The sequence below is a fragment of the Scyliorhinus canicula genome, chromosome 2 (assembly GCF_902713615.1).
Source record: "Scyliorhinus canicula chromosome 2, sScyCan1.1, whole genome shotgun sequence".
Taxonomy (NCBI): domain Eukaryota; kingdom Metazoa; phylum Chordata; class Chondrichthyes; order Carcharhiniformes; family Scyliorhinidae; genus Scyliorhinus; species Scyliorhinus canicula.
Window position 1 is genome coordinate 30,865,318 of NC_052147.1, and position 26,493 is coordinate 30,891,810.

At 46.8% G+C, this 26,493-nt stretch overlaps 1 protein-coding gene across 1 annotated transcript in view; it reads left to right on the forward strand.

Annotated features, from left to right (window-relative positions):
* Nucleotides 1-26,493, forward strand: part of ppp2r5eb (protein phosphatase 2, regulatory subunit B', epsilon) — a 117,224-nt gene that overhangs the window by 43,186 nt on the left and 47,545 nt on the right. Inside the window, exon 2 of the mRNA XM_038775331.1 lies at nt 14,617-14,813. Coding sequence (XP_038631259.1) covers nt 14,617-14,813 — 197 coding nt within the window. The remainder of the gene's footprint in view (nt 1-14,616; nt 14,814-26,493) is intronic.

Below are 26,493 nucleotides of genomic sequence, written 5' to 3' on the forward strand. Positions count from 1 at the left end.
GTTCCTTGCTATCGATTTAACTTCATTCCTTACTAACAATGCAACCTCATTTTCTCATCTGTCTGTCCTTTCGATAGGACATATATCCGTGGATATTTAGATCCCTGCCCTGATCCACTTGCAGCCATATCTCTGTGATGCCCACAACATCATACCGGCCAATTTCCATGTGCGCAACAAACTCATTTACCTTTTTCCCTATACTGCGCACATTTAGATACAATACCCTCAATCCTGCATTGGCCACCTACCTTTTTGCACTCTCCTCAGTCATTGTACCCTGTACTGTGGCCCTTTTTGATTTTTGACTATGGCTTCTCTGCCTTATACTTTCCCCCTTTTTTGTTTCTGGACCAGTTTTGCTTCCCTCCGACTTCCTGCATCGGTTTCGATCCCCCTGCCACATTAGTTTAAACCCTCCCCAACAGCACTAGCAAACGCCCCAGTCCTGCCCAGCTGCAGACCGTCTGGTTTGTACTGGTCCCACCACCCCCAGAACCGCTTACAATGCCCCAGAAATTTGAATCCCTCCCTCTTGCACCATCTCTCGAGCCACGCATTCATCCTATCTATCCTGACATTCCTACTCTGACTAGCTTGTGGCACTGATATCAATCCTGAGATTACTACCTTTTGAGGTCCTACTTTTTAGATTAACTCTTTACTCCCTGAATTCAGCTTGTAGGACCTCATCCGGTTTTTTTGCCTATATTGTTGGTGCCTACGTGCACCACGACAGCTGGCTGTTCACCCCCCCCCCCCCCCCCCCCCCCAACCACCCCCCCGTCAAAGAATGTCCTGCAACCGCTCCGAGACACCCTTGACCTTTTTCAGGAAGGCAACATACCATCCTGGAGTCTCGATTGCGTCCACAGAACAGCCTGTCTATTCCCCTTACGATCGAGTCCCCTATCACTATATCCCTGCCATTCTTCTTCCTGCCCTCCTGCGCAGCTGAGCCAGCCACAGTGTCATGAACCTGGCTGCTGCTGCCTTCCCCTGATGAGCCAACTCCCTCAACAGTATCCAAAGCAGTATACCTGTTTTGCAGGGAGATGACAGCAGGGGACACCTGCACTGCCTTCCTACTCTTGGTCTGTCTTTTGGTCACCCATTTTCTACCTCCCTCAGTAATTTTCACCTGCGGTGTGACCAACTCGCTACACATGTTATCCACAACGTCCTCGGCATCGCGGATGCTCCAAAGTGAGTCCATCCACAGCTCCAGAACCGTCAAGCGGTCTAACAGGAGCTGCAACTGGACACACTTCTTGCATGTGAAGGAGCCAGGATCAGTGGACATGCCCCTGAGCTCCCACATCGCACACGAGGAGCATGGCACAGGTCTGGGATCTCCTGCAAATACTGGCTTTGCCGTGATGCACACATCTCATGAATGAATAAATTTAAAGCCAGTAAGCTAAAGACAGTGCTTTAAGGGATGTCTCCAGTCATGACGAGAAGAGGGATCATGGCTGCCCTGGAAATAATTCAACAATTTGCCTCCGTGTGGGCATTCCAGCTGGAGCTGACATCGGAAGGTGTAAAAGGCTCTAGTATAAATGGTAAGTGGGCAATTTAAATTCCAGTCAGTGGGGGGCACTCTCTCTCTGACACTGACTGGAAAGTAGGAAACATACAGCCAGTTGGTTAGATTATGTAATAAATGGATTAGCAATACAGGTGATGATTGAAATGCTGTATATTTCTGATTTTTTGTTTTTGTTTTCTTAAATGCTGTACTTGTGCTTTTATTTTTTGCATTGACATTCTGTTTATTTGGAACAATTGTCACTTTCTGTATTCTACTTTTGTAATGTTTATGTTCTCCAACGCACAGACTTAGTAGAGGCTCACCTGCACTCAGCAAAGCAGGACTGGAAGGAACTGCTTGGCTTCGGGTCTTTGCATTCGCTAAATAAATAAAATGTTTGGTTTAGCACTTCCTTGGTTTTCCCATTTGCTCTTATTTTAAAAATAAAACCTGAATCACATTTGAGTAAAGCTGAATGGAGTGATGTTGAGCATCAACAACAGTGTAAAATTACATGGCTAGATTCTGCCTACTTCAAAACAGATCTTTTTGGTTTTGAGGAAGTGAGTAAATCGATATTCATTCCATTCTTAATGAACAGTTGATCACTATTTTGCATTTCACCTTGCCCTAAGTTTAACTAAACTGTAGTTGTATTTATACTAGGCTGTTAAGCCAACAAAGGAGATGAAAATTTGTACAACTAACCCTCAACCTTCTCTTTCTACGGTTGTTGATCTCGGGGTAAGCTGTTGGGTAATAACGTAGCATGAGTCTTTTAATTAAGTGGATAATGGTAGTTTGCTGTGCTAATGACAGGTTGTAATCTGGTATTTCCATTCTTTATATTTGGGTACGTTCCCATTCTGGTACATAAGTGACTTCCACTGTGCTGTACACAAATAATCCATAGTATATTGAGTTTTATAAATACTTTATAAATTATAAAAATCTTTTTTTTCTCCTCCTGATTCTGCTAGCAAGTTGTTTCATTATATTTTTGAAATAGTTATGATTTTAAATATGGAAAAAAATCTTAGCACTGCTGCCTCACAACACCAAAGACCAGGATCCTGGTTTTGGGTCACTGTCCATGTGGAGTTTTACAACACCAGGTTAAAGTCCAACAGGTTTGTTTGAAAGAAACCTGTTGGACTTTAACCTGGTGTTGTAAGACTTCTTACTGTGCTCATCCCAGTCCAACGCCGGCATCTCCACATCATGTGGAGTTTGCACATTCTCCCTTTGTCTGCGTGGGTTTCGCCCCCAGAACACACATTGGCCATGCTAAATTACCCTTTAATTGGGGGGAAAAAAGAGTTGGGCACTCATAGATTGAATTGAGAACGATTTATAATTTGTATATGGCAACTGAAGTATAAACTTGCAGAATAGTAAGTGAAATGTCGTATGAACTGGGGCGGCAAGGTGGTGCAGTGGTTAGTACTGCCTACTGCTGAGGACCCGGGTTCGATCCATGGGTCACTGGCTGTGTGGAGTTTTCACATTCTCCCTGTGTCTGCGTGGGTTTTACTCCCATAATCCAAAGATGTGCAGGTTAGGTGCATTGGCCACGCTAAAGTGCCCCTTAATTGGGGGAAAAAATTGGGTACCCTAAAATTTTTTTAAAAAGGAGGGGAAAAAAATTAAAACTGGAACTGAGCATTAGCCTGCTGACAGACACAGTGACTCTCTCAAACTGTACCAGACACACACTCAACATAGAACTGGATTATAATGGGAGAAAATTAAACTTGGGAAACACGGAAGTAATCACAAAGAAAACAAATGTGAAGAATATCGGGTAACGCGTTCTCTTTACGGTATTGGGAATCTGCAGACAGTGTGGAAGCCATTACCTCGCGACAACAGCAGAACTGTTCAGGAAAGGAAACCATTTCAGTTCAATTCTGTATTTAAAAAAAAAAAGCACAGTGGCTTCACAGCTCTTGAGGTCCCAGGTTCAATTCCCGGTTTGGGTCACTGTCTGTGCTGAGTCTGCACATTCTCCATGTCTGCGTGGGTTTCCTCCGGTGCCTCCACTTTCCTCCCACAGTCCAAAGATGTGCAGGTTAGGTAAATTGGTCATTCTAAATTGCCCTTAATGTCCAAAAAGGTTGCATGGAGTTACTGGGTTGTGGAGGTAGGGTGGATGTGTGGGCTTAGGTAGGGTGCTCCTTCCAAAGGCCAGTGGAGACTTGATGGGCCAAATGACCTCCTGCACTGTAAATTTGATGGTTTACAAACATGTGTAGCTTTGAACATGTCTGATTCTGCAGCCTGAAAAGAATGTTTGAACTTGGGCTTGAATTCTGATATAAATCTGGTTTTCTTATAGTTACGTGACTTGTTTGGTTATCTTCCATCCAGACGGCCAGTATGTATGGTAGAAAGCTACTACATTGACAGGCATAATTACCCAGAGAGGAGTCTCTTGTAGATAAGCGGAACAGCTGCAGTTATCAGCTGTTAATCTGTTATCCTATGTAATGAAGCATTGCTGCATAGTGCTACATAATTACTTGTTGGATGGCAGCTGTTACATTTACAGATTTCAATGCATATAAAAAAAGTCAAATTCTTTAGTTTGCTTCGTATTTGACTTTCGTATTCCATTCAAGGAAGGACAAATTATGGTGTATTAATATTCAAGTTGCAAATTACGATTTTGGGAAAATAAGCATAGATTAGGTTGTTGATTAGCAGTTGAGCAATCAATTGGTTGATTAGTGGTTGAGTTGCAAATAGGAATTCAGATACACAACAAGATTTTCTGAAGAAACATTAACCTTTCTTCCCACACCAATTTTCTCCTCAGTTTCTCCTTTCCCTCTCCTGAATGCGCTGAGCCCTTGCTGAGGTCAGATGTGATATTTACTTTCCAGTACCTTTAACTGTGAATCTAGACTGTTTTATTTTGGAATCCGATAGGCCGAATGATTTCCTCCTGCACTATCGAGTTTGTACCAACCCTCCAAAAGAGCACTGTATCTCGGTCTAATCCCCGCCCTATCCCCGTAACTCCTGCGTTGACTGTGGCCAATCCACCTAACCTTCACACATTTACACTGGGAGGAAACCCATCGGCCACAGGTAGAACGCGCAAACTTCACACAGTCACCCAAGACCAAAATCGAACCTCGGTTCCTGGTGCTGTGAGGCAGCAGTGCTGACCACTTTGCTATTGCCCACAAATCTTATCTAAATTGCTGAGTAAGCTTAACCAATCACCAGTTGAGCCATATAAACCCGAAGATCTAAATATAATTGCCAGTCTACTTGCAGTTTGCAATCTTATCGAGGGTTGTGGTGAGAGGTTACAAAAGGCACCAGTTCCCTGGGCTTGGAAGAAAGTCAACCAGGATTCCATATTGTTCCTGAACAATATGCAAATGCTCACAATCATACAATCACCGAATGACACAGCAGAGAAGTAGGGTATTCATGTTGTATAAGGATCTGGCACATATGGGCTTAACGTGTGACTGAGTACAGTACCGCCCACAGTGATGTAAATAAGTACATGACCTACACCAAGGGGTATTGTGTTGAGCAGACCTGTTTGTCATGACAGATCTACTGAGCTGAACTTGTTTGATCATTACTTACCATCTGTGCACATTTACTTCCAACAGGGCCATGGTCATCAATAGCAGGACCATGTTTTCCCTCCGGCCCCTAACTTGAGAGTACAGTGACTCTTTGGAGAACAATACTAGCTGCAGGAAACAGTTGGCATGAATCGATTATTTTCTGGTTGTCAAGATGTAACAAGTGGTGTGCCACAGGGATCAGAGTTAGGGCCTCAATCTTTTACAATTTATGTAAATCAATCGGATGAGGGGATTAAAGAAAGATATATGTTTGCTAAACTTGCTAATGACACAAAGCTAGTTAGGAAAGTAAGTTGTGAAGAGAACGCAAGGAAGGTATAATCACATCTAGAGAGGTTAGGTAAGTGGGCAAGGATGTGGCAAATGTCTTGGGAAAATGTGAAATCTTTGTAGGAGGAATAATGAAGGAGCATATCTAAATGGTGAGAAATTGCAAAACTCCAGTATTCATAGGGATCTGGGATCCTAGCGCATGAATCACAAACTAGTATACAAGTAATTAGGAAAGCTAATAGAATGCTTATTTCAAGGGGAATTGAATACAAAGTTCTAGAGGTTATATTTAAGTTATACAGGGCACTGGTTTGGCCACTATGTATCTCCTTAAGGAAGGATGTAAATGCGTTGGAAGCAATTCAGAGAAGATTTACTAGACTAATATCTGAAATGGGGAGTTATCTAATGAGGAAAGGTTAGGCTCGGCATGTATCTGCGGGAGTTTAGAAGAGTAAGGCAAATTGATTAAAACATGTAAGATCCTTAAGAGGTTAGATGTGGGAAGGATATTTCCTCGTGGGATAATCTGGAATTGTGGGTCACTTTTTAAAAACTAGGGTCACCAATTTAAGACCAAGACGAAAACTTTTTTCTCTGAGGGTCATGAACTCGCTTCCTCAAAAGTCGGTGAAAGCAGAGTTTGAATATTTTTAAAACAGAGGGTAGGTAGATTCTTGATGAGGAAGCGGGTGAAAAGTTTTAATTTGTATATATGTAAAACCCTCCACTGACTGAGCTCATGCCTATCGCAAAGGAAAATGGTTATGGTTGTTGGGAGGTCAGTCAACTCCGTCCTGGCACATCACTGCAGGAGTTCCTGCAGGCTTGGGTTACATTGGGTCGTAATGTAACACAAGCCATTTTTAGCTGCGTCATTTGGGTTACCATTGACCAGAAACTGAATTGGTCCAGCCATATGAATACTGTGACCATGAGCAGGTCCAGAGGCTGGGAATTCCATAGTGAGTAACTCACCTCATGACTCCAAAGCCTGTCTACCATCTACAAGGCACACATTAGGCGTGTGATAGATTACTCTCCACTTGCCTGGATGAGTGCAGTTTCAACAACGCTTGAGGAGCTTCACTTTGCCTAGGACAAAGCAGCCCACTTGATTGGCACTCCATCTGTCACCAATGTACAGTGGCAACAGTGTGTACTATCTAAAAGATGCACTGCAAAACCTCACCAGGGCTTCTTCAACAGCACCTTCCCAACTCTTATCACCTAGAAGGACAAGTGCTGCAGATGCCTGGGAACACATGAACTGCAGGTTCTCCTCTAAGTCACAGACCATCCTGATTTGGAGCTATGTAGCTGCTCCTTCGCTGTCACCAGATCTGGAACTCCTTTCCTATCAGCACTGAAGGTGTACCTACAGCTCAAGGACTGCTGTGATTCAAGAAGGGGGCCCACCACCACCACCTCGTGGGCAATTAGGGACGGACAATAAATGCTGGGCTATAGCGGCACAGTGGGTAGCACTGCTGCATCAGCACCAGAGACCCAGATTTAATTCCGGCCTTGGGTGACTATTATTATGGGCCAGGGTTTAGAGAACCCCAAAGTGTATCTTGGAGTTAACCTGACCCACAAATTTTAATAGATTGTGGTATGGGGAGTACACGGCCCACTCTACAGGTGTGGAAGCAGGAATGGAAAAGTATTTTTTAAAGCAAAACAATGTTTATTCTATGAACTCATGTTAACCTTTTTAAAACATAGTGAACACCTTAGCAACCAATAATTCAAATACAACCCCCAAAGAATACAGCACTAACTAATCCTTAATAACTTCCCAGACAACATCCAGACGACAAAAGAAACACCTTTTACCAGAAGCACATTAGGTTTCCATTCACTACTGAAAACATTTATAATTCTGAATTCACCAAATGATCACGAGATAGTCTTTTCATGGCAAAGAGATCAACAGTACACCTGCTTTGTCTGGCTTCAGGTCCAACACTGAAAACAAAACCAAAAAAAACAGAGACACCCACGCTTTTCTTAAAGTGAAAGTAAAAAACAGAGCCAGAGCTCAGTTTCACCCACACTCTGACATCACTGCAGTAACATGAGCAGTCAAACATTTCTTAAAGTGACATTCTCATGACACCTCCCCCCAAGAAAAAAAATAAACCATCAATGTCAAGATGGTTTCATTTTTCACCTTTTCACTATCCTTTAAGAAATGCACACAGTAGTTCTGTTTCAAAAAACACCACGCACAAACAGGTATAATAGTCCAATTTTTCTTCTTCCTCCAACTGGAATCTCTCTTGATTGACAGTCTCTTTGAACAAAGGTCTCTGCACGATCCATCCATTTCTCTATGCTGCGGCATGTCTCTTTAAAGTCAGATACTTCAGTTCAATCTGATCACCGAGTCCCTTGTAATTCTACAACACAGGAGCATTGGTTATCACAGCTTTCATGCAGTCAAATGCCTGTTGAAACTCTGATGTCCACTGGAATTTGTTATGCTTCTTGAGCACGTCCGTCAGTGGAGCAATCACGCTACAAAAATTTGGCACAAATGTTTGATCAAATCCACTCATGCCAAGAAATCGCATTATTTCCCTTTGTGTCGAGGGTATTGGAAACTCCTGAATAACTGTTGTCTTCCCATCCCGTGTGACCATTCATCCCTGTCCGTTTGTATGGCCAAGGAAAGTGACGTGGGCTTTTCCAAATTCACTTTTGGCTAGGTTTATCACTAAATCCGCCTCCTGAAGTTGATCAAATAACTCCATCAGATGTTTTAAATGTTCTTTCCATGTCTGGCTGAAAATTACCAGATCGTCGATGTATACCGCACAATTGAGTAATCCTGCAATGACTTTGTTAGTTAACCGTTAAAATGTGCCTGGGGTGTTTTTCATGTCAAATGGCATAACTTTGAATTGGTATATACCATCTGGAGTCACAAAAGCTGAAATCACCTTCGCCCTTTCGGATAAAGGTACTTGCCAGTAACCTTTTAAGTAAATCCAGTTCGGAAATAAAAGCTGATTATCCCACTTTCTCAATGCAATCCTCCAAACGTGGGATAGGATAAGAGTCCGTTCTTGTAACTGCGTTAACCGTTCTATAGTCCACACACAACTGTTGGGTACCGTCCGGTTTTGGTACCATCACTATGGCTGAGCTCCATTTGCTGCAACCCACTTCAATTATGCCATTTTTAAGCATCTCTTTGTTAACCTATGCCAATTTTAAAGGATCAAGTCTATATGGATGTTGTTTGATTGGAACAGCATTTCCCACATCTACATCATGTATAGCCATTTTAGTACTTCCCAATTTATCTCCACAAACTTGCCCACGTGATATCAATAACTCTTTCAGGTCAGTTTGTTTTTCTTCTGGAGGTAACTCAACAATTTAACCCAATTTTTAAGGGCATCTTCATTTTCCAATTTAATTTGAGGTATGTCAAATTCACAGTCATCTGGATTTGGTTCTTCACTTTTGAGTTAGAATCATTCAAACCTCCTTTTTCTCTCCTTCCCTTTCAAAGTAGCTTTTAAGCATTTTCACATGACACACTTGGTGAGTTTTCCTTCGATCTGGTGTTTTTGCCACATAATTCACCTCAATTTAATTTCCTTTCAATCTGATACGGTCCACAAAACCTAGCTTTTAAAGGCTCGCCTACCACCGGTAACAATACTAAAACTTTATCTCCAAAGGCAAAACTACGAACTTTGGATTTCTTGTCCGTGACTCGTTTCATCACATTTTGTGCAACTTTTAAATGTTGTCTAGCCAATTCACCTGTTTAATCTCTTTAATTGTTCTCTAAAATTTTACACGTAATCCAATAATGTAATTTCCGATTTCTCGCGCACCAATTTTTCCTTAATCAATTTAAGTGGTCCACTTACCTCGTGACCAAAAATTTGTTCAAAAGGACTGAATTTGGTTAATTCATTAGGTGCATCCCTAATTGCAAACAGTATGAATGGAATTCCTTTATCCCAATCCTCTGGATAATCGTGACAATAAGCCCTCAACATTGTCTTTAATATCTGATGCCACCTTTCTAACACTCCCTGCATTTCTGGATGGTACGCAGTTGATTTAAATTGTTTTATTCCTAAACTATCCATAACTTCTTTGCATAACCTTGAGGTAGAATTTGATCCTTGATCCAATTGTATTTCTGTGGGTAGTCCATAATCTAGTAAAGAATTTAAGTAACTCCACAATCTTTTTAGCTGTAATACGTACTGGAATGGCCTCTGGAAACCTAGTAGACACATCCATTATCGTCAAAAGATATTGGTTCCCACTTTTAGTTTTAGGAAGCGGTCCTATGCAATCAATTAGGACCCTTGTAAAAGGTTACTCAAATGCTGGAATGGGTATTAAGGGTGCTGGTTTTATCACTATCACTTGACATGTGTGACATGATTGACAAATTTTAACTACATCTTTATGTAGCCCAGGCCAAAAAAAATGTTTCTGGATTTTAGCCCGAGTTTTCCTTATTCCCAAATGATCTCCCACTGGTACCTCGTGCAACTCGCAACACCTCCTTTCTGTACCTTACTGGCAACACTGCTTGAACTTCTGCCCACTTTTCATCCGCCTCATCAAGACATCACTTTTACGGTAATAACACTCTGGTATCCACTCTGATTCCTCTTCTGTGTATGCTTTCTGATACATCCGTTTTATTTCTATTTCTTTTTGTTGTAACTCTGCCAATTTTCCTGAACTAAAAATATCCGCCTCATCCTCCACTTTCATCTGATCAAAAATTGTTTCTGATAATTGAATTTTCACTTCACCTTCACTCTCTTAATTTCTCCTCTTGTCTTAACCTGTGACTTTGCGACCTTGTTACTACACAATCCGGAAAATTCCCAGGATTTTCATCCTTCAACACTTCAGTTGTCTGATTTGCCACTGGCTTATCAACCACAGTAGGCATCACTCCCACCTGCGATCCAGCTATATCATTGCGCAAGATAAACTGTATTCCTGGACAAAATAGTTTCTCTATGACACCTACTACCACTTCACCACTCTTCACTGGGCTTTTTAACCTTCCCTTATATGCTGGAACACTACTCCTCTCATCCTGAATTCCACATATTACCACCTTTTCTGGCAACATTCTTCCCAAACTACAAAACTCCTCATCTCTTACCATTAAAGATTGACTAGCTCCCGTATCTCTTAAAATTGTGACTTCTTTATACCTGCTCCCCCTGATACACATGAGTAAACTTTACCCACACAAGTAAATTATTTAAAGAGATAGATAGATAGATAGATAGATAGATAGAGAAATACAGCACAGAACAGGCCCTTCGGCCCACGATGTTGTGCCGAACTTTTGTCCCAGGTTAATCAAAGAATTTTGGACAATTTTTCATGGCCAATCCACCCAACCTGCACATCTTTGGACTGTGGGAGGAAACCGGATCTGGCACCTTCCTATCAATCACCTCTTGACCAGGCTGTACAATCTTTTGCACCTTCTTTGCTTCACGTGGGCTTTCCTTTACCAGTTTAACAAACCCCACTGTCTTATCCTGTTTTACCACATCAGCCTTCCCAGTGCTTTTCTTCAACCACCAACACTGACTTTACATGGCCTAGTTTATTACAGTGAAAACATTTGAAACTTTTAATTTTTTTCCACCCTCCTGGATTTATTTTTTAGTGTGAGGTACACACTCCTTATTCTCTCCCATCAGATCACCTTTCCTTTTACCATTTGAGTATTTCTCATGTCCCCAGTTTCCGTCCCTCACAGGCTGAAACTGATATCGGAAACCAAACTTTGATTTATGAACTAATTCATAATCATCTGGCATTTCTGCTGCTAATCTCGCAGTTTTAACCCTCTATTCTTCCACATGAGTTCTCAGTACATCAGGAATTGAATTTTTAAACTCCTCCAAAAGTATAATTTCTCTCAGAGCTTCATACATTTGGTCTATTTTCAAAGCCCTTATCCACCTCTCAAAAGTACCCTGTTTGAGCCTTTCAAACTCCATGTATGTTTGACCAAATTATTTCCTTAAATTTCTAAACCTTTGTCTGTAGGCTTCAGGCACTAGTTCATATGCAGCTGAGATGTATTTTTTCAACTCCTCATACATCCCAGATACCTCCTCCGGTAGTGATGCAAACACTTCACTAGCCCTACCTACCAGCTTTGTTTGAATCAGAAGTACCCACATGTCCTGTGGCCATTTCATTTGTTTAGCTACCTTCTCAAATGAAATGAAAAAGGCTTCCACCTCTTTCTCATCAATGCTTGGCCATATTTAAATAGATCCCTACCAAGCCTTCGACTGTGACGCTCTTTCTCACTAGCCTCATCGCTATCATCTAACTGTACGTTTCCCTTTACGTCCGCCAATTTTAACTGACTCATGTTTCATGGCCATTTTCTGAAGTTCAAACTCTCTCTCTTTGTCTTTTTCCCTGATCTGTATCTCCCTTTCTCTTTCTTTTTGTTCTGCTAGGGCTATTCTTTCTTTTCTCCTTTCTTCTCTTTCCTTTTCTTTTTCCCCTCTCTCTCCTTCGTATTCAAGCTGATTTAATTATTTCTCATGTTCCATTTGTTTAAGTTGTAACTGAATTGTTGCCATTTCCAATGAGTCAAACTGTATCTGAGGCAACTTTAAATACTTAGCCACCGCCATAATTACCTCATCTTTTCGCATTTTGTCAGGTAATGTTAACTGCAATATTTTTGACAAATCTAAGTCTGCTTTTAGTCTCTGTCCACAAGGTACTGCGTGTGACCGTCTCCACCCCAAAAACTTCAGTGCCCCTGAAAGAGCTATTGTCCACAACACACTCCCCACTTAAACTGGAATACCACACCTGAAAAGCAACCACAATATACTCACCCCTCACTGTCTTTAAGTTCACTAAGTCAATCCAATAGATAGACTTTTATCCCGGACGAGCCCCCAATTTGTTATGGGCCAGGGTTTAGAGAACCCCAAAGTGTATCATGGAGTTCACCTGACCCACAACTTTTAATAAATTGTGGTATAGGGAGCACACGGCCCACTCTACAGATGTGGTACAGCAGAAATGGAAAAGTATTTTTTAAAGCAAAACAATGTTTATTCTATGAACTCATGTTAACCTTTTTAAAACATAGTGAACATCTTAGCAGCCATTAATTCAAATACAACCCCCAAAGAATACAGCACTAACTAATCCTTAATAACTTCCCAAACAACATCCAGAAGACAAAAGAAACACCTTTTAACTGAAGCACATCAGGTTTCCATTCACTACTGAAAACATTTGTAATTCAGAATTCGCCAAATGATCACGAGACCGTCTTCATGGCAGAGAGATCAACAGTACGCCTGCTTTGTCTGGCTTCAGCTCCAGCACTGAAAACTGAAAAGCAGAGCCAGAGCTCAGCTCCACCCACACTCTGACATCACTGCAGTAACATGAGTAGCCAAACATTTCTTAAAGTGACATTCTCGTGACACTGTGGGGTTTGCATGTTCTCCCTGTGTCTTCGTGGGTTTCCTCTGGGTGCTCTGGTTTACTCCACAATCTAAAGCTCTGCAGGTTAGGTGGATTGGCCATAATTGTGGGGATAGGGTTGGGGAATGGGCCTAGGTAGAGTGATCTTAAAGGGTCGGTGCAGACTCGGCCGAATGGCCTTCTCCTGCACTGTCGGGATTCTACAACCAGCGACGTCCGCAACCTGTGGAAAAAATAAATTTTACACTTGAGGCAGAATTCAGAATGCCCAATTTATCTAACAAAGCAGGTCTTTTGGGACTTGTGGGAGGAAACCGGAGCATCCAGAGGAAACCCACAGACACGGGGAGAACGTGCAGGTTCCGCACAGGCAGGGACGCAAGTCAGGAATCCAATCTGGATCCCTGACGCTGTAAAGCAAGTGCTAAACACTGCTACTGTGCTTGTGTTTGTGTTCTGTGTTGTGTTGCAAGTGTATGATCTACAGATATCAACAAGATATGGAGGGGTAAAATTTTTACTTTTATTGTAGGCTGTATTCTCCAGTTCAAGTGGGCATATAGCTTTTTTATTTCATGCGTTTTATAGAAATCAGTGTATTGGGGTGGGTTGCGAAAAGGCAGGACGTAGCTAACGGTAAAGGAGTAAAAGTACAAGTATTATTTCGATCCGTTGCAATACCCATTCTGGTTTGTTTGATGTTTGCACATTTTCTTTTGATTCAAAGCAATTTGTGTTTGGCAAGGCATTTACACTCAACACATTGTTAGTCATGTTTTTTGGTTGTCTAGTCTGCCCTCTAATGGCTGAAGTTCAAAAAGGTTTGTAGAAATGCATTTTTAGGATTTCATACAGGATTTTTCGATCTGACTTGAATGTGGTTTTCGAATATCGGCTTCAGGGACCAAGTTTGCATATTTTTCTCACTCGTGAAGCTTGATACATACTGAGTAATTTTAGCTGGGGAGGGGGATGGAAGAGAGGGTTAATCTAGAACAGTGGAAAAGTATTACAGTGGCTGGGGATGGCGCAGTGGCTAGCACTGCTGTCTCACGGCACCTAGGACCCAGATTCGACCCCAGCCCATTGTGACTGTCCGCATGGAGTTTGCGCGCACTCCCCGTGACCGCATTGTTCTCACCCCCACAACCCAAAAAGATGCCGGATAGTCCAATTGGCCCGACTAAATTGCCCCTTAATTGAAAAAAATTTGGGGTTCTATAGTAGCAAAGTACTTTTGAAAGCAAGCTGGCTGTTGGTCTACTTTGGTATAGTATGCTCTTGTGTAGAGATAAGATTCACAGTATTTCGCTGAACTAACGTATACATTTCTGAAGAGCAAGAAATTTAGCCTAGGATTGTTTTTGCTGAGTTGGCAGCAGGTTGGTGCAGTGGCTAGCACTGCTGCCTATGGCATCGAGAAACCGGATTTGATCCCGGCCCTGGGTCACTGTCTGTTTGGAGTTTGCGCACACTCCCCGTCTCTGCGGGGTTTTCACCCCCACAACCCGAAGATGCGCAGGTTTGCTGAGTTGTTTTTCTGTTTATTTATTGAACGCAATGTTAATTTGTTTGCTTGTATTAGTACAAATTATATTTTGAAATTCAAATTATATTTCAAAATGAAGCTACTCTTGCTCTCAACTAGGAAAATTGTTCCAATTCAACTCATTCTGAAGTTTACTATGTTTCTTGCCCCTCTTCCAGAAGTTTCTGCGTCTGAAAAGGCAGCGCTCTTCCAGAGGAAATTACAACAGTGTTGTGTTGTATTTGACTTCATGGATTCATTAGGAGATCTTAAAATGAAGGAGTACAAGCGCTCTACCCTTAATGAACTGGTGGACTTTGTCGCAGTAGGTCGAGGAATTTTGACAGAACCGAACTACCCTGAAGTAGTTAAAATGGTAAGTGTTTGCCTTACAAGCTCTCTTCTCAGAGTCTAACCTTTTTGGCATCTTGTCCTCCCGTTGCTTTTTAAAAAAATGTTTTTATTGAGGATTTTTTTTGTAATATACAGAACAAAGGTAAGCGTGGGCATACATTGAAAACAATCTATATACGTCAATCGTCATCTGTTATTTACATTGGTTCTTTCAATATTTACAATGGTTACAACCGTTCTCTAGTATGCATTTAGTTTTGGCTTGTTCCCCTGTTTCGCTCTTTTCCCCCTTGCCGTCTGGCATGCCTTCTTCCCCCATCAGCCCTTGGATCCTGTTCCTTTTGGGTTGGCACGATGCTGTGTATTTTGTTTGCTGGGCACGGTTGGGCTCCATGCCTCTTTACTCCCCACCCCCCAATTGTTATACTGTGGCTACCCTCGCCCTTTCTTCGGCAGTTGGCTACAAACAAACAACTGAGTGAATGGCCCCTATGTTTTGTGGAAGCGCTCTTCCAACCTCCGGATAGCAAATTAAATTTTTTCCATCTGGTCAAATTCCGATAGGTTGAACAACCAGTCTGCAGCTTTGGGTGGCGTTGTTGATTGCCAGCCAAGCAGGATTCTCTGGCGGGCGATTAGGGAGGCAAGGGCAACAGTCCTCCTCCCCATGAAGAGAACTGGCTGCGAAGATACCCTGAAGACTGCCACTCTTGGGCAAGGACTCCACACGCAACCACATCACCTTGGACATTGCCTGAAAAAAGGCTGTCAAAACCCAACCCGCACCTCTCACCCTTCCCCGGGGCGCCCCTCTTCCCCCCCGTCACTGGGTGCCGCTCGTCCCGCCCCTGGGCCCCCCGCCCGTCCCGCCCCTGGGCCCCCCGCCCGTCCCGCCCCTGGGCCCCCCGCCTGTCCCGCTCCTGGGCCCCCTGGCCCGTCCCGCCCCTGGGCCTCCCGCCCCCGGGCCCCCCCGCCCGTCCCGCCCCTGGGCCCCCCCGCCCGTCCCGCCCCTGGGCCCCCCCCCCCCGCCCGTCCCGCCCCTGGGCCCGCCCCTGGGCCCCCCCCCCCCGCCCGTCCCGCCCCTGGGCCCCCCCCGCCCGTCCCGCCCCTGGGCCCCCCCCCCCCCGCCCGTCCCGCCCCTGGGCCCGCCCCTGGGCCCCCCCCCCCCGCCTGTCCCGCCCCTGGGCCCCCCCCCCGCCTGTCCCGCCCCTGGGCCCCCCCCCCCGCCCGTCCCGCCCCTGGGCCCCCCCCGCCCGTCCCGCCCCTGGGCCCCCCCCGCCAGTCCCGCCCCTGGGCCCCCCCCGCCCCTGGGCCCCCCCCCGCCCGTCCCGCCCCTGGGCCCGTCCCGCCCGTCCCGCCCCTGGGCCCCCCCGCCCGTCCCGCCCCTGGGCCCCCCCCGCCCGTCCCGCCCCTGGGCCCCCCCCGCCCGTCCCGCCCCTGGGCCCCCCCCGCCCGTCCCGCCCCTGGGCCCCCCCCCCGCCCGTCCCGCCCCTGGGCCCCCCCCGCCCGTCCCGCCCCTGGGCCCCCCCCCGCCCGTCCCGCCCCTGGGCCCCCCCCGCCCGTCCCGCCCCTGGGCCCCCCCCGCCCGTCCCGCCCCTGGGCCCCCCCGCCCGTCCCGCCTGTTCATCCATCCCCTGGGTGTGGGGCGGTGCTCCTTGTGCGGCACTTCGGTCGTTCCCGTTCTAGCGAGGCCTGAGTTTCGCACCTGCGTCAGTCGGCTCAGCCATTTGTTTCTCCTGGCTTTTTCCACTCCTAGTTTCCACCCGGCTTCTGGAGTGGTTTTTGTTTGGCATTTTCCCTTCATGTTGCTGTTGGTTGAGGTGGGGATGTTTTTATCCTTAGTATTAGTGGGCTATTTTGGGTAAAAAGAGCCTATTTTCACGTTTGTGGGAGGAGAGCCACCTGCTGTGTGACGTCTCAGCACTCCCCCGTCACCAGATGTCTTGTCTTCCCTTTGCTAATCATTGACAGCCATGACAACACTCTATAGGCCCCACTCTGAAATTTAATCTCTGACACGTGTGACTGCCGATGGTGTCTGCGAGCGGAGCGGCCGCATTTGGAAGAAGCTCCCGCCGGTCCGCGATATTGCGGCCTTTTTCGGGGGTTCTCCGCAAAGTGTTTTGGGGGGGGGGTAAATAAAATAATTAAACCTCTCCAGGATCGGCCCTCCCTCCCTCGCCCTGTGATAGCATCAAAGTTCCGTTTCACGGAGCTGGGGGGTTGAAAAGGCAGGAGGGGAGAGACTGGTCCCGGTGGGTTCAGCGGGGGCGGCTGCACGTGGAGGAGGAGCGGGGATCGTGACGTGGAGAAGGCTGCGTCATAGCACAGCGATCAGCTCACTTCGATGGGGGCGAGCTGCGGAGGGTGGTGGAGGCCAACAGAGAACTCCGAGCTAAGCTTGCGGATTTGGTGAACCGCTCGAGACGGCACAATCTAAGAATTGTGGGCTTGCCCAAAGGGATAGAGGGTCCAAGGCCAACAGAGTACTTCGCGGGGGGGGGGGGGGGGTGTTTTTTTCGAGACGGAATATAGGGGGGATTTTTGGGAGGGGGCAGGGGTTAGATGTTAATAATGGTAGGGGTGGCTCAGGCTCATGGGGCAGGACCCAGTGCTATGATGATGGTGAATAAGAAGGGTGTGGGGGGGGGGGGGGGGGGTGAGACACCCCCAGTTAGGATAGTCACGTGGAACGTGAGGGGGTTAGGAGGTCCGGTCAAGAGATCAAGGATACTTGCGCATCTTAAAAGTTTGAAAGCCGACATAGCAATGCTGCAGGAGACTCACTTGAGGGTGAAGGACCAGGTGAGATTTTAAAAGGGCTGGGTGAGTCAAGTGTTTCACTCTGGACTTGACGGAAGGGCTCGAGGGGTAGCGGTAATGGTCAGCAAAAGAGTACGCTTCCAGATGGAGATGGTGGTGGCAGATCAGGGGGTAGATATGTGATTGTGACAGGGGCATTGGAGGGGAGGCTAGTGGCGCAGCTAAGTGTATATGGCCCCAATTGGGACAATGTGGGATTCGCAAAGAAGTTGTTTGGGGCCATCCCTGACTTGGGGGGACACAAACTGATAGTGGGGGGGGCGTTAGCTGGGCTAATGGTGGTAATGGGAGGGGTGGACCCTCGGAGGTTTACTGCACCCGATGGACCGGGAGTACTAGCAGTCCACAAGGTATATTCGCGGATTGATTTTTTTGTGATGGGGGAAGGCTTTGTTGGCTGGGGTTAAGGGGTCGGAATACTCGGCAATTGTAATGTCAGATCATGCTCCGCATTGGGTGGATATGGTGCTGGAGAAGGGGGTAGCGCAGAGACCAGGGTGGTAATTAGATGTGTGACTTTTGGGGGACTAAGTGTTCTGTGACAAAATTGAAAAGGTAATTAATGAATATGTAGGTTTCAGCTTTACGGGTGAGGTGTATAATGCAGTCGTCTGCGGGGCTCTAAAGGCGGTGGTGAGGGGGGAGGTGATCTCGTTTAAGGCCAGGGTGGACAAGGAGGAGAGGTTGGAGTGGGAGAGGTTGGAGCGGCAGAGGGTAATAGATGAGATGTTGGAGGTAGATAGGAGTTATGCAGAGGATGGGGCTCATCAAAGCTGGAAAAGAGGAAGGAGCTACAGGCGAGCTTTGACCGAATATCTACCAGGAAGGCGGTGCGCCAACTGAGGCGAGCAAGGGGTGCAGTTTATGAACATGGAGATGTTAGCAGGTCAGCTCCAGAGGGAAGCAGCGACAAGGGAAATTGTACAGGTGAGGGATACGGCAGGGAAGTTGGTGGCGCTGGATCTGATTAAAAAGGTTTTTGAGGAATTTGAGAGGTTGTAGAGGTCAGAGCCAACCGGGGGGGGGGGGGGGGGGGGGGGGGGGGGATCGTGAGATGCAGGAACTTCTAGATGGGTTGGAGTACCCGAGGTTAGTGGAGGGGGACAGGGCTACATTAGAAGGAGCGATAGGGGAGCAGGAGATAAAGGATGCGATTGGGAGGATGCAGTCAGGGAAGGTGGCAGGGCCGGATGGGTTTCTGGTGGAATATTCTTAAAAATGCAAGGATAAACTGGCACCCCTGATGGTGGGGATGTTTGATGAGGCGCCAGAGAAGGGGGTGTTGCCACAAGCCTTGGGGCAGGCATCGATCTCCCTGTTGCTAAAAAAAGATAAGGATTGACGGAGTGTGAATTGTATAGGCCCATATCACTTCTGAATGTGGACGCAAAAATAGTGGCGAAGGTACTGGCGGGTAGGCTGGAGGAGTGCCTCCCGAAGGTGATAGGAGAAGATCAGACGGAGTTCGTGAGAGGAAGACAGCTCTTTTCAAACATTAGAAGGGTATTGAATGTCATTATGGCACCGGCAGAGGGGAAGGAAACACAGGTGGTTGTGGCATTGGACGCTAAGAAGGCGTTTGACCGGGTAGAATTGGGGTACTTGATGGCAGTTCTGGAGCAGTTTGGAATTGGACCAAGATTTGTGAATTGGGTAAAGCTACCATATAAGGAGCCGAGGGAGAGTGTCCGCACAAACAACATCAGCTTGAGATACTTTTCTCTCCACCGTGGGATTAGGCAGGGATGTTCTATGTCCCCCCTGCTGTTTGCGCTCGCGATTGAGCTGTTGGCCATCTCATTAAGAAGTCCGGGGGTATGGAAAGGAATAGTGCTGGGGGTGATCGAGCATAGGGTGTCCTTATATGCCTATGACTTGCTGTTTTATGTGTTGGAACAGAGTGTGTCGATAGGGGGAATATTGGAGCTGCTGCGAGTGTTTGGGTCTTTCTTGGGGCACAAGCTAAATTTAGACGAGTGAGTATTTTGCGGTATCTCGGCCAGGGATGGGGAGGAGCTGCTATTCCGTAGGGCAGGGACTCACTTTAGGTACTTGGGGGTGCAGGTTGCCCGGGTGTTGGGGGGGGGGGGGGGGCGCTCCGGAGGTACAACATTTCTAGTTTGGCGGGGAGAGTGAAAGCGGATCTGGCAAAGTGGGGTGGTCTCCCTCTGTCACTGGCGGGTCGGGTTCAGGCACTTAAAATGAACATAGAACATTACAGCGCAGTACGGGCCCTTCGGCCCTCGATGTTGCGCCGACCCGTGAAACCATCTGAAGCCTATCTGACCTACACTATTCCATTTTCATCCATATGTCTATCCAGTGACCACTTAAATGCCCTTAAAGTTGGCGAGTCTACTACTGTTGCAGGCAGGGCGTTCCACACCCCTACTACTCTCTGAGTAAAGAAACTGCCTCTGACATCTGTCCTATATCTACCACCCCTCAATTTAAAGCTGTGTCCCCTCGTGTTGGTCATCCCCATCCGAGGAAAAAGACTCTCACTGTCCACCCTATCTAACCCTCTGACTATCTTATATGTCTCTATTAAGTCACCTCTCAGCCTTCTCCTCTCTAACGAAAACAACCTCAAGTCCCTGAGCCTTTCCTCGTAAGACCTTCCCTCCATACCAGGCAACAACCTCCTCTGAACCCTTTCCAAAGCTTCCACATCCTTCCTATAATGTGGTGACCAGAACTGCACGCAGTACTCCAGGTGCGGCCGCACCAGAGTTTTGTACAGCTGCAGCATGACCTTGTGGCTCCGAAACTCAATCCCCCTACTGATAAAGGCTAGCACACCATATGCCCTCTTAACAGCCCTATTAACCTGGGGGGCAACTTTCAGCGATTTATGTACCTGGATGCCAAGATCTCTCTGTTCATCTACACTTACCAAGAATCTTGCCATTAGCCCAGTACTCTGCATTCCTGTTACTCCTTCCAAAGTGAACCACCTCACACTTTTCCCCATTAAACTCCATCTGCCAACTCTCAGCCCAGCTCTGCAGCTTATCTATGTCCCTCTGTAACCTATAACATCCTTCAGCACTATCCACAACTCCACCGACCTTCGTGTCATCTGCAAATTTACTAACCCATCCTTCTACACCCTCTTCCAGGTCATTTATAAAAATGACAAACAGCAGTGGCCCCAAAACAGATCCTTGGGGTACACCACTAGTAACGGAACTCCAGGATGAACATTTGCCATCAACCACCTTCTTTCAGCTAGCCAATTTCTGATCCAAACCGCTAAATCACCTTTAATCCCATACTTCTGTATTTTCTGCAATTGCCTACTGTGGGGAACCTTATCAAACGCCTTACTGAAATCCATATACACCACATCAACCGCTTTACCCTCATCCACATGTTGCCACGATTTCTGTTTATTTTTCAATGCCTGCCGATTTTCCTGCCAAAGGCTTTTTTAAGAGAGATTGAGGAAAGGATTATGTAGTTCATATGGGGAGGGACGGTGGGCAGAGTTAGAAAGGTGCTGCTACAGAGGGGAAGGCAGGCAGGGGGTTTGGGTCTTCCGAACCGAATGTGGAGAAGGTGTGGAGCTGGGTAAGAGGGGTTGATTCCCAGTGGGTCAGAATGGAGGAGAGTTTGTGCAGGGGGTCGGGACTGAAAGCACTAGCAATGGCCCCGCTCCCAATAGCACCGGGAAAGTACTCGGGGAGTCTGGTAATAATAGCTTCATTGAAAATTTGGAGGCAGTTCCGCCAACACTTCGGGTTGGGGGCAGGATCAAGGGAAATGCCGATTCGGGGGGAACCACAGATTTGAGCCAGGGAGGTGGGATGGAAATTTTCGGAAATGGGAGGAAAAGGGGATTAAGACACTAAAGGATTTGTTTCTTATGGGTCGGTTTGCAGGATTGAAGGAGCTGGAAGTGAAGTATGGGCTGGAGCAGGGGGAAGTGTTTAGTCATATGCAGGTTTGAGATTTTGCTAGAAAGGAGATACAAGACTCTCTGGAGGAGCAGGCCTCCACATTGCTGGAGGAAGTGCTGACGACAGAGGGACTGAAGAAGGGGGTTGTGTCAGCGGTCTAAGGAACTATTTTGGAGGCGGAGAGGGCACCGCTGGAAGGAATCAAAGCAAAGTGGGAGGAAGAGTTGGGAGAGGATATGGACGAGGGGTTCTGGTGTGAGGTGCTCCGGAGAGTGAATACCTCCACCTCGTGCGTGAGGTTGGGGCTGATACAGCTGAAGGTGGTGGTCCAGCCAGGGTTGGAAACGGATGCGGAGGCAGATGTTGTAGCCTTTGCCTCGTTGATCGCCCGAAGGCGGATCCTGATGGGATGGAGGGCAGCCTCTCCACCCTGTGCCCTGGCGTAGCGGGGGGACTTGTTGGAATTCTTGACCCTTGAGAAGGTTAAGTTTGAACTGAGGGGAAGGACAGAGGGGTTCTACAATTCATGGGCATTATTCATTCTGCACTTTCAAGAACTGGAGTGGGTGATGGGGGGGCGATGGGTGTTAATGGGGGCTATGGGAGATTCCTGATTCCTCTTTGTCAGTTGTTTATGTGAACATGTGGGTGAATATTTTGGGTTTGGTGGGAGGATAGGATCGTTGTTATTGATATGGGGATTGGCATATTTGTTACTGATTATTGTTTATTGTTGGTGGGTGTAAATTGGGGAGAAAATGTGAAAAAGGAGGAGAATAAAGAAATATATATTTTTTAAAAATCTCTGACACGTGTCAACCTCCACACCTCTTGACCGCACACCTTTGGTTATCCCTTCTAATATCATTTTTCTCAGTGCCATTTTTATCATTAAGTCACCCTGATCTACAGTGGGGCATGCTTTTCTACATAAACATTCTGGATGCAAGATGTTCTCTCTGATTTCTTACAATATTTCAAACTTCTTCCTAACAATCTGGCCCACCGTTCGCTGCAGCTGTCAAATCTACTCCATCTTTACTCCAATATTTGATGCCCACAGTTAAATCCTTGCTCTCTTCCACTTGACTGTTTCCACTGAAATGGCTCCCTTAAGCCCAAGAGGCACAAACTTGCATGCATATGATGCAGATGTGGTTTTGTCATTTGTTGCTGTTGCCTCTCAGCATCTTTCCATAGAATAGGCTCAACCTTTTTCTGTGCTGTACTATGCTGGCTTTTTGAAAGTAATCCAGCCAGTCACAGTTCCCTACTCTTTCCCCATATCCAAGCAAAGTTTTCTCTCAAATATTTATCCAATTCATTTTAAGGAAGGTGTGGAATCTGCACCCTCCCCTCTAATAGGCAGGGCATTTCAAATTGTAGCCACCCATTGCTTTTTCAAAATGTTCTTTAAGTTGCCATTGTTTTTTTGCCGATTAGTTTAAACTTGTTCCCTCTGTTTATCGACTATTTAGTCAGTAGAAACCTTTTCTGTGTGTGACCTTTGATAATTTGTTTCCTGTTTTGCGCTGGAACAAACGTAGAATCTCAGCATCTTATTTGATGTTGAGTTGAGTTTTGCCTCTCTCTCACTCCGCATTTTAAGCACACAACATACCAACAACCACACACACACACCCACACACACACACACACACACACACACACACACACACAATCCACGTGCAAGACTGCTGACATGGTGCTGAAGATAGACCCCCAAATTTGTCCCAACTTCGGGCAAGACCAGAACAAATGCGTGTGATTGGTCAGGCCCCTCCCTCATCACTCAAGTATCCTCCACACCCTCAAACAAACAGGCTCGACCTCGACTTTGTCAGATGTGCTCTATGTACTATCATTAGCTGTATCAACCTGAGCCTCGCGCATGAGGTTGAGGCATTTGCCCTCTGCACCACCTCACACCACCTCACACCACCTCACACCACCTCACACCACCTCACACCACCTCACACCACCTCACACCACCTCACACCACCTCACACCACCTCACACCACCTCACACCACCTCACACCACCTCACACCACCTCACACCACCTCACACCACCTCACACCACCTCACACCACCTCACACCACCTCCTGCGCCATCCCCACCTTCTCCCCTGCCTCGTTCCCCCATGTAACAGAATGTACCCAGAGTTCGCCTCATTCGTGCACACCCTCCCCTTCAGTTTCGTATAGAGTAATTTAACCCACGCCACAAACATGGGCCCAATCCCAAATCTCTCCAACACAGCAAATAAATAGCTCCGTTCAGTGGAGTAGTGGTTAGCACTGCTGCCACACGGCTCTGAGGACTCTGGGTCGATCCTGGCCCCCAGTCACTGTGGAGTTTGCACATTCTCCCCGTGTTAGTGTGGGTCTCACCCCCACAACCCAAAGATATCCAAGATAGGTGGATTGGCTACACTAAATTCCCCTTTAATTGGAAAAATTTCAATAAATAAGTAGCTCCGCTCTACATGATCGAATGCCTTCTCCACATCGACCGCCAACCCCACCTCCGGCTCCTTACCGTCTGCCATTGAAAACACCACATTGAGATGCCACATGTTTGCCAGTTGCCTTCCCTTTATGAACCCCATCTAATGCTGAGGGAGGCACCCCTCCAATCTAACTGGCAGCATCTTAGCCAAAATCTTGGCATCCACGTTCAGCTGAGATATTGGCCTATATGACCCACACTCCACTGGGTCCTTATCCTTTTTATCAGCAATTAAATGGATGCCTGTCCCATTGACTTTGGCAGTGTCCCCTTGGTCACTGCATCCTCAGATATCTCCAAAAGCGGAGCCAGCCTATCCAAAAACCTTTTTATAAAACTCCGCTGGGAAACCATCCGGCCCTGGTGCCTTACCCATCTGCCTCATTCCTATCGCCGCCCGAACCTCTTCCATCCCCACTGGCTCTTCCAACCTGCCCCCTCCTACTTTATGACACTCCAACCGCCCCATAAATCCCTCATGTCTGACTCATCCTCTGGAGGCTCCAACGTGTACACATTTTTATCAAACTCCTCGAATGCCTTGTTCACCTGCTCCGGTGCCACCACCAACTTCTCTGCCCCATCCCAAATCTGAACAATCTCTTGCAGCCACCTGCTGGCAGAGTTGACAACGGGTCAACTCCTCCTCCATCGAGGTGAACTTGTCACTGTGCTGTGACAATGCCTCCTCCACCTTTGACAAAGGGTCATCTGGACTCGAAGCATTAGCTCTTTTTTCTCCTTCCAGATGGTGCCAGACCAGCTGAGATTTTCCAGCATTTTCTCTTTTGGTTGCAGATTCCAGCATCCGCAGTAATTTGTTTTTATGCTGGCAGAGCTGGCCCGCCAGCTAGCAGCTGGCCTTTTCCCCATACTCGTACACAGCCTCCTTTGCCCGCCTCAACTGCTGAACCAATGTTCATGTGGACAGAAGGTCAAATCTTGATTGTAATTCCTTTCCCCTTACCCGAAGATCCAGAGTAGGCTCCTCCGCATACTTTCCATCTACCTCCAAAATTTCCTCTGCCAGCCGCTGTTGCTCTTCTCTTGCCTCCATGTCCACCTGAGCCTGAAACGAGATGATCTCCTCCCTTACTACCGCCTTCATCACTTCCCACACCACTGACGGCAAAACCTCCTTGTTCCTATTAAATCCCACAATACTAAATCACCTTTCCCATCTTTGCACAAAAATTTGGGTACACAACGGCCTCACAGTCAATTTCCACGAAGGTCTCTTCTCCAGGACCACATTCACACAATGTGGAGCATGATCCGAGAACACAATCGCCAAATATTCTCCTTTCCTCACCCAGGCCAACATCGTCTTCCCCATAATAAAAAAAGTAAATCCTCAAATACACATTGTCTACTGGCGATAAGAACGAATACGCCCTGTCCCGTGGATGCGTAAAACATCCACAGCACACACCCCCCTCCCCAAGCGGTGTCAACAAATGACATGAGATCCTGGTACATACGAATACCACTGCCTTCCCATCTCCCCTCTCTATTCCACTTCGCCCATTTCAACACCTTTTCTTTCACCTGGTATCACAGCTCTTAGTGGTTCATTCGCCTTTGGTTTCAGCCGGAGCAACCGGTGAGCCCTGTCCAGCTTGTAGAGGGAGGGGTCCTCCTCATCCAACAACTTGTCAAACATCGCTGCAAAATACTCCTGTTGGACTCCGTCCTTCCAGCCCCGCAGGCAGTCCCATGATCCTCCAATTCTGCCTTTGAGCTGTTCTCCAGGACCTCCACCTTGGCTCTCAGCCCTTTGTTACACTGCACCACCCTCCGCAGTTCCTCACGCATCGAAGTGAACTGGACACTGCTGCGATAATGCCTTCTCCACCCCCTTCAACACGTCTCTTGCTCCTGCACTTCTGTCGATGTCTTTGCCAAAGCCTCCTATACCTGTGCAAGAGTTTGATCCACCCTCTCCTTGAGTGAGGCCATCACCTCATTTTATGTCTTTCGAAGTCCTTGGAAAACAGCCGCTCGAATACCCCACCATCACTTCGGCCAGCTTATCCATTGTTACGGATGCAGCCCCACCTAGCGAGCTTGCTCCTGCCACTGAATTCCCCACCCAGCTCGCTGGCAGACTATCGCTCGCACCTTTCTTCCTGGATTCTTTTTCTGGTATTTCAACGTCCTTTGTTTGTAGCACAGTGGGCAGCACTGTCACTTCACAGCTCCAGGGTCACAGGTTTGATCGTCGCTTGGGTCACTGACTGTGGAATCTGCACGTTCTCCCTGTGTCTGCATGGGTTTCCTCCTGGTGCTTCGGTTTCCTCCCGCAAGTCCCGAAAGATGTGCTGTTAGGTCATTTGGACATTCTGAATTGGGCGACTAGGGGCTTTTCACAGTAACTTCATTGCAGTGTTAATGTAAGCCTACCTGTGGCAATAAAGATTATTTGTTGTTATTATTGCTGCAACTCTTCTAACATTTGATCATATA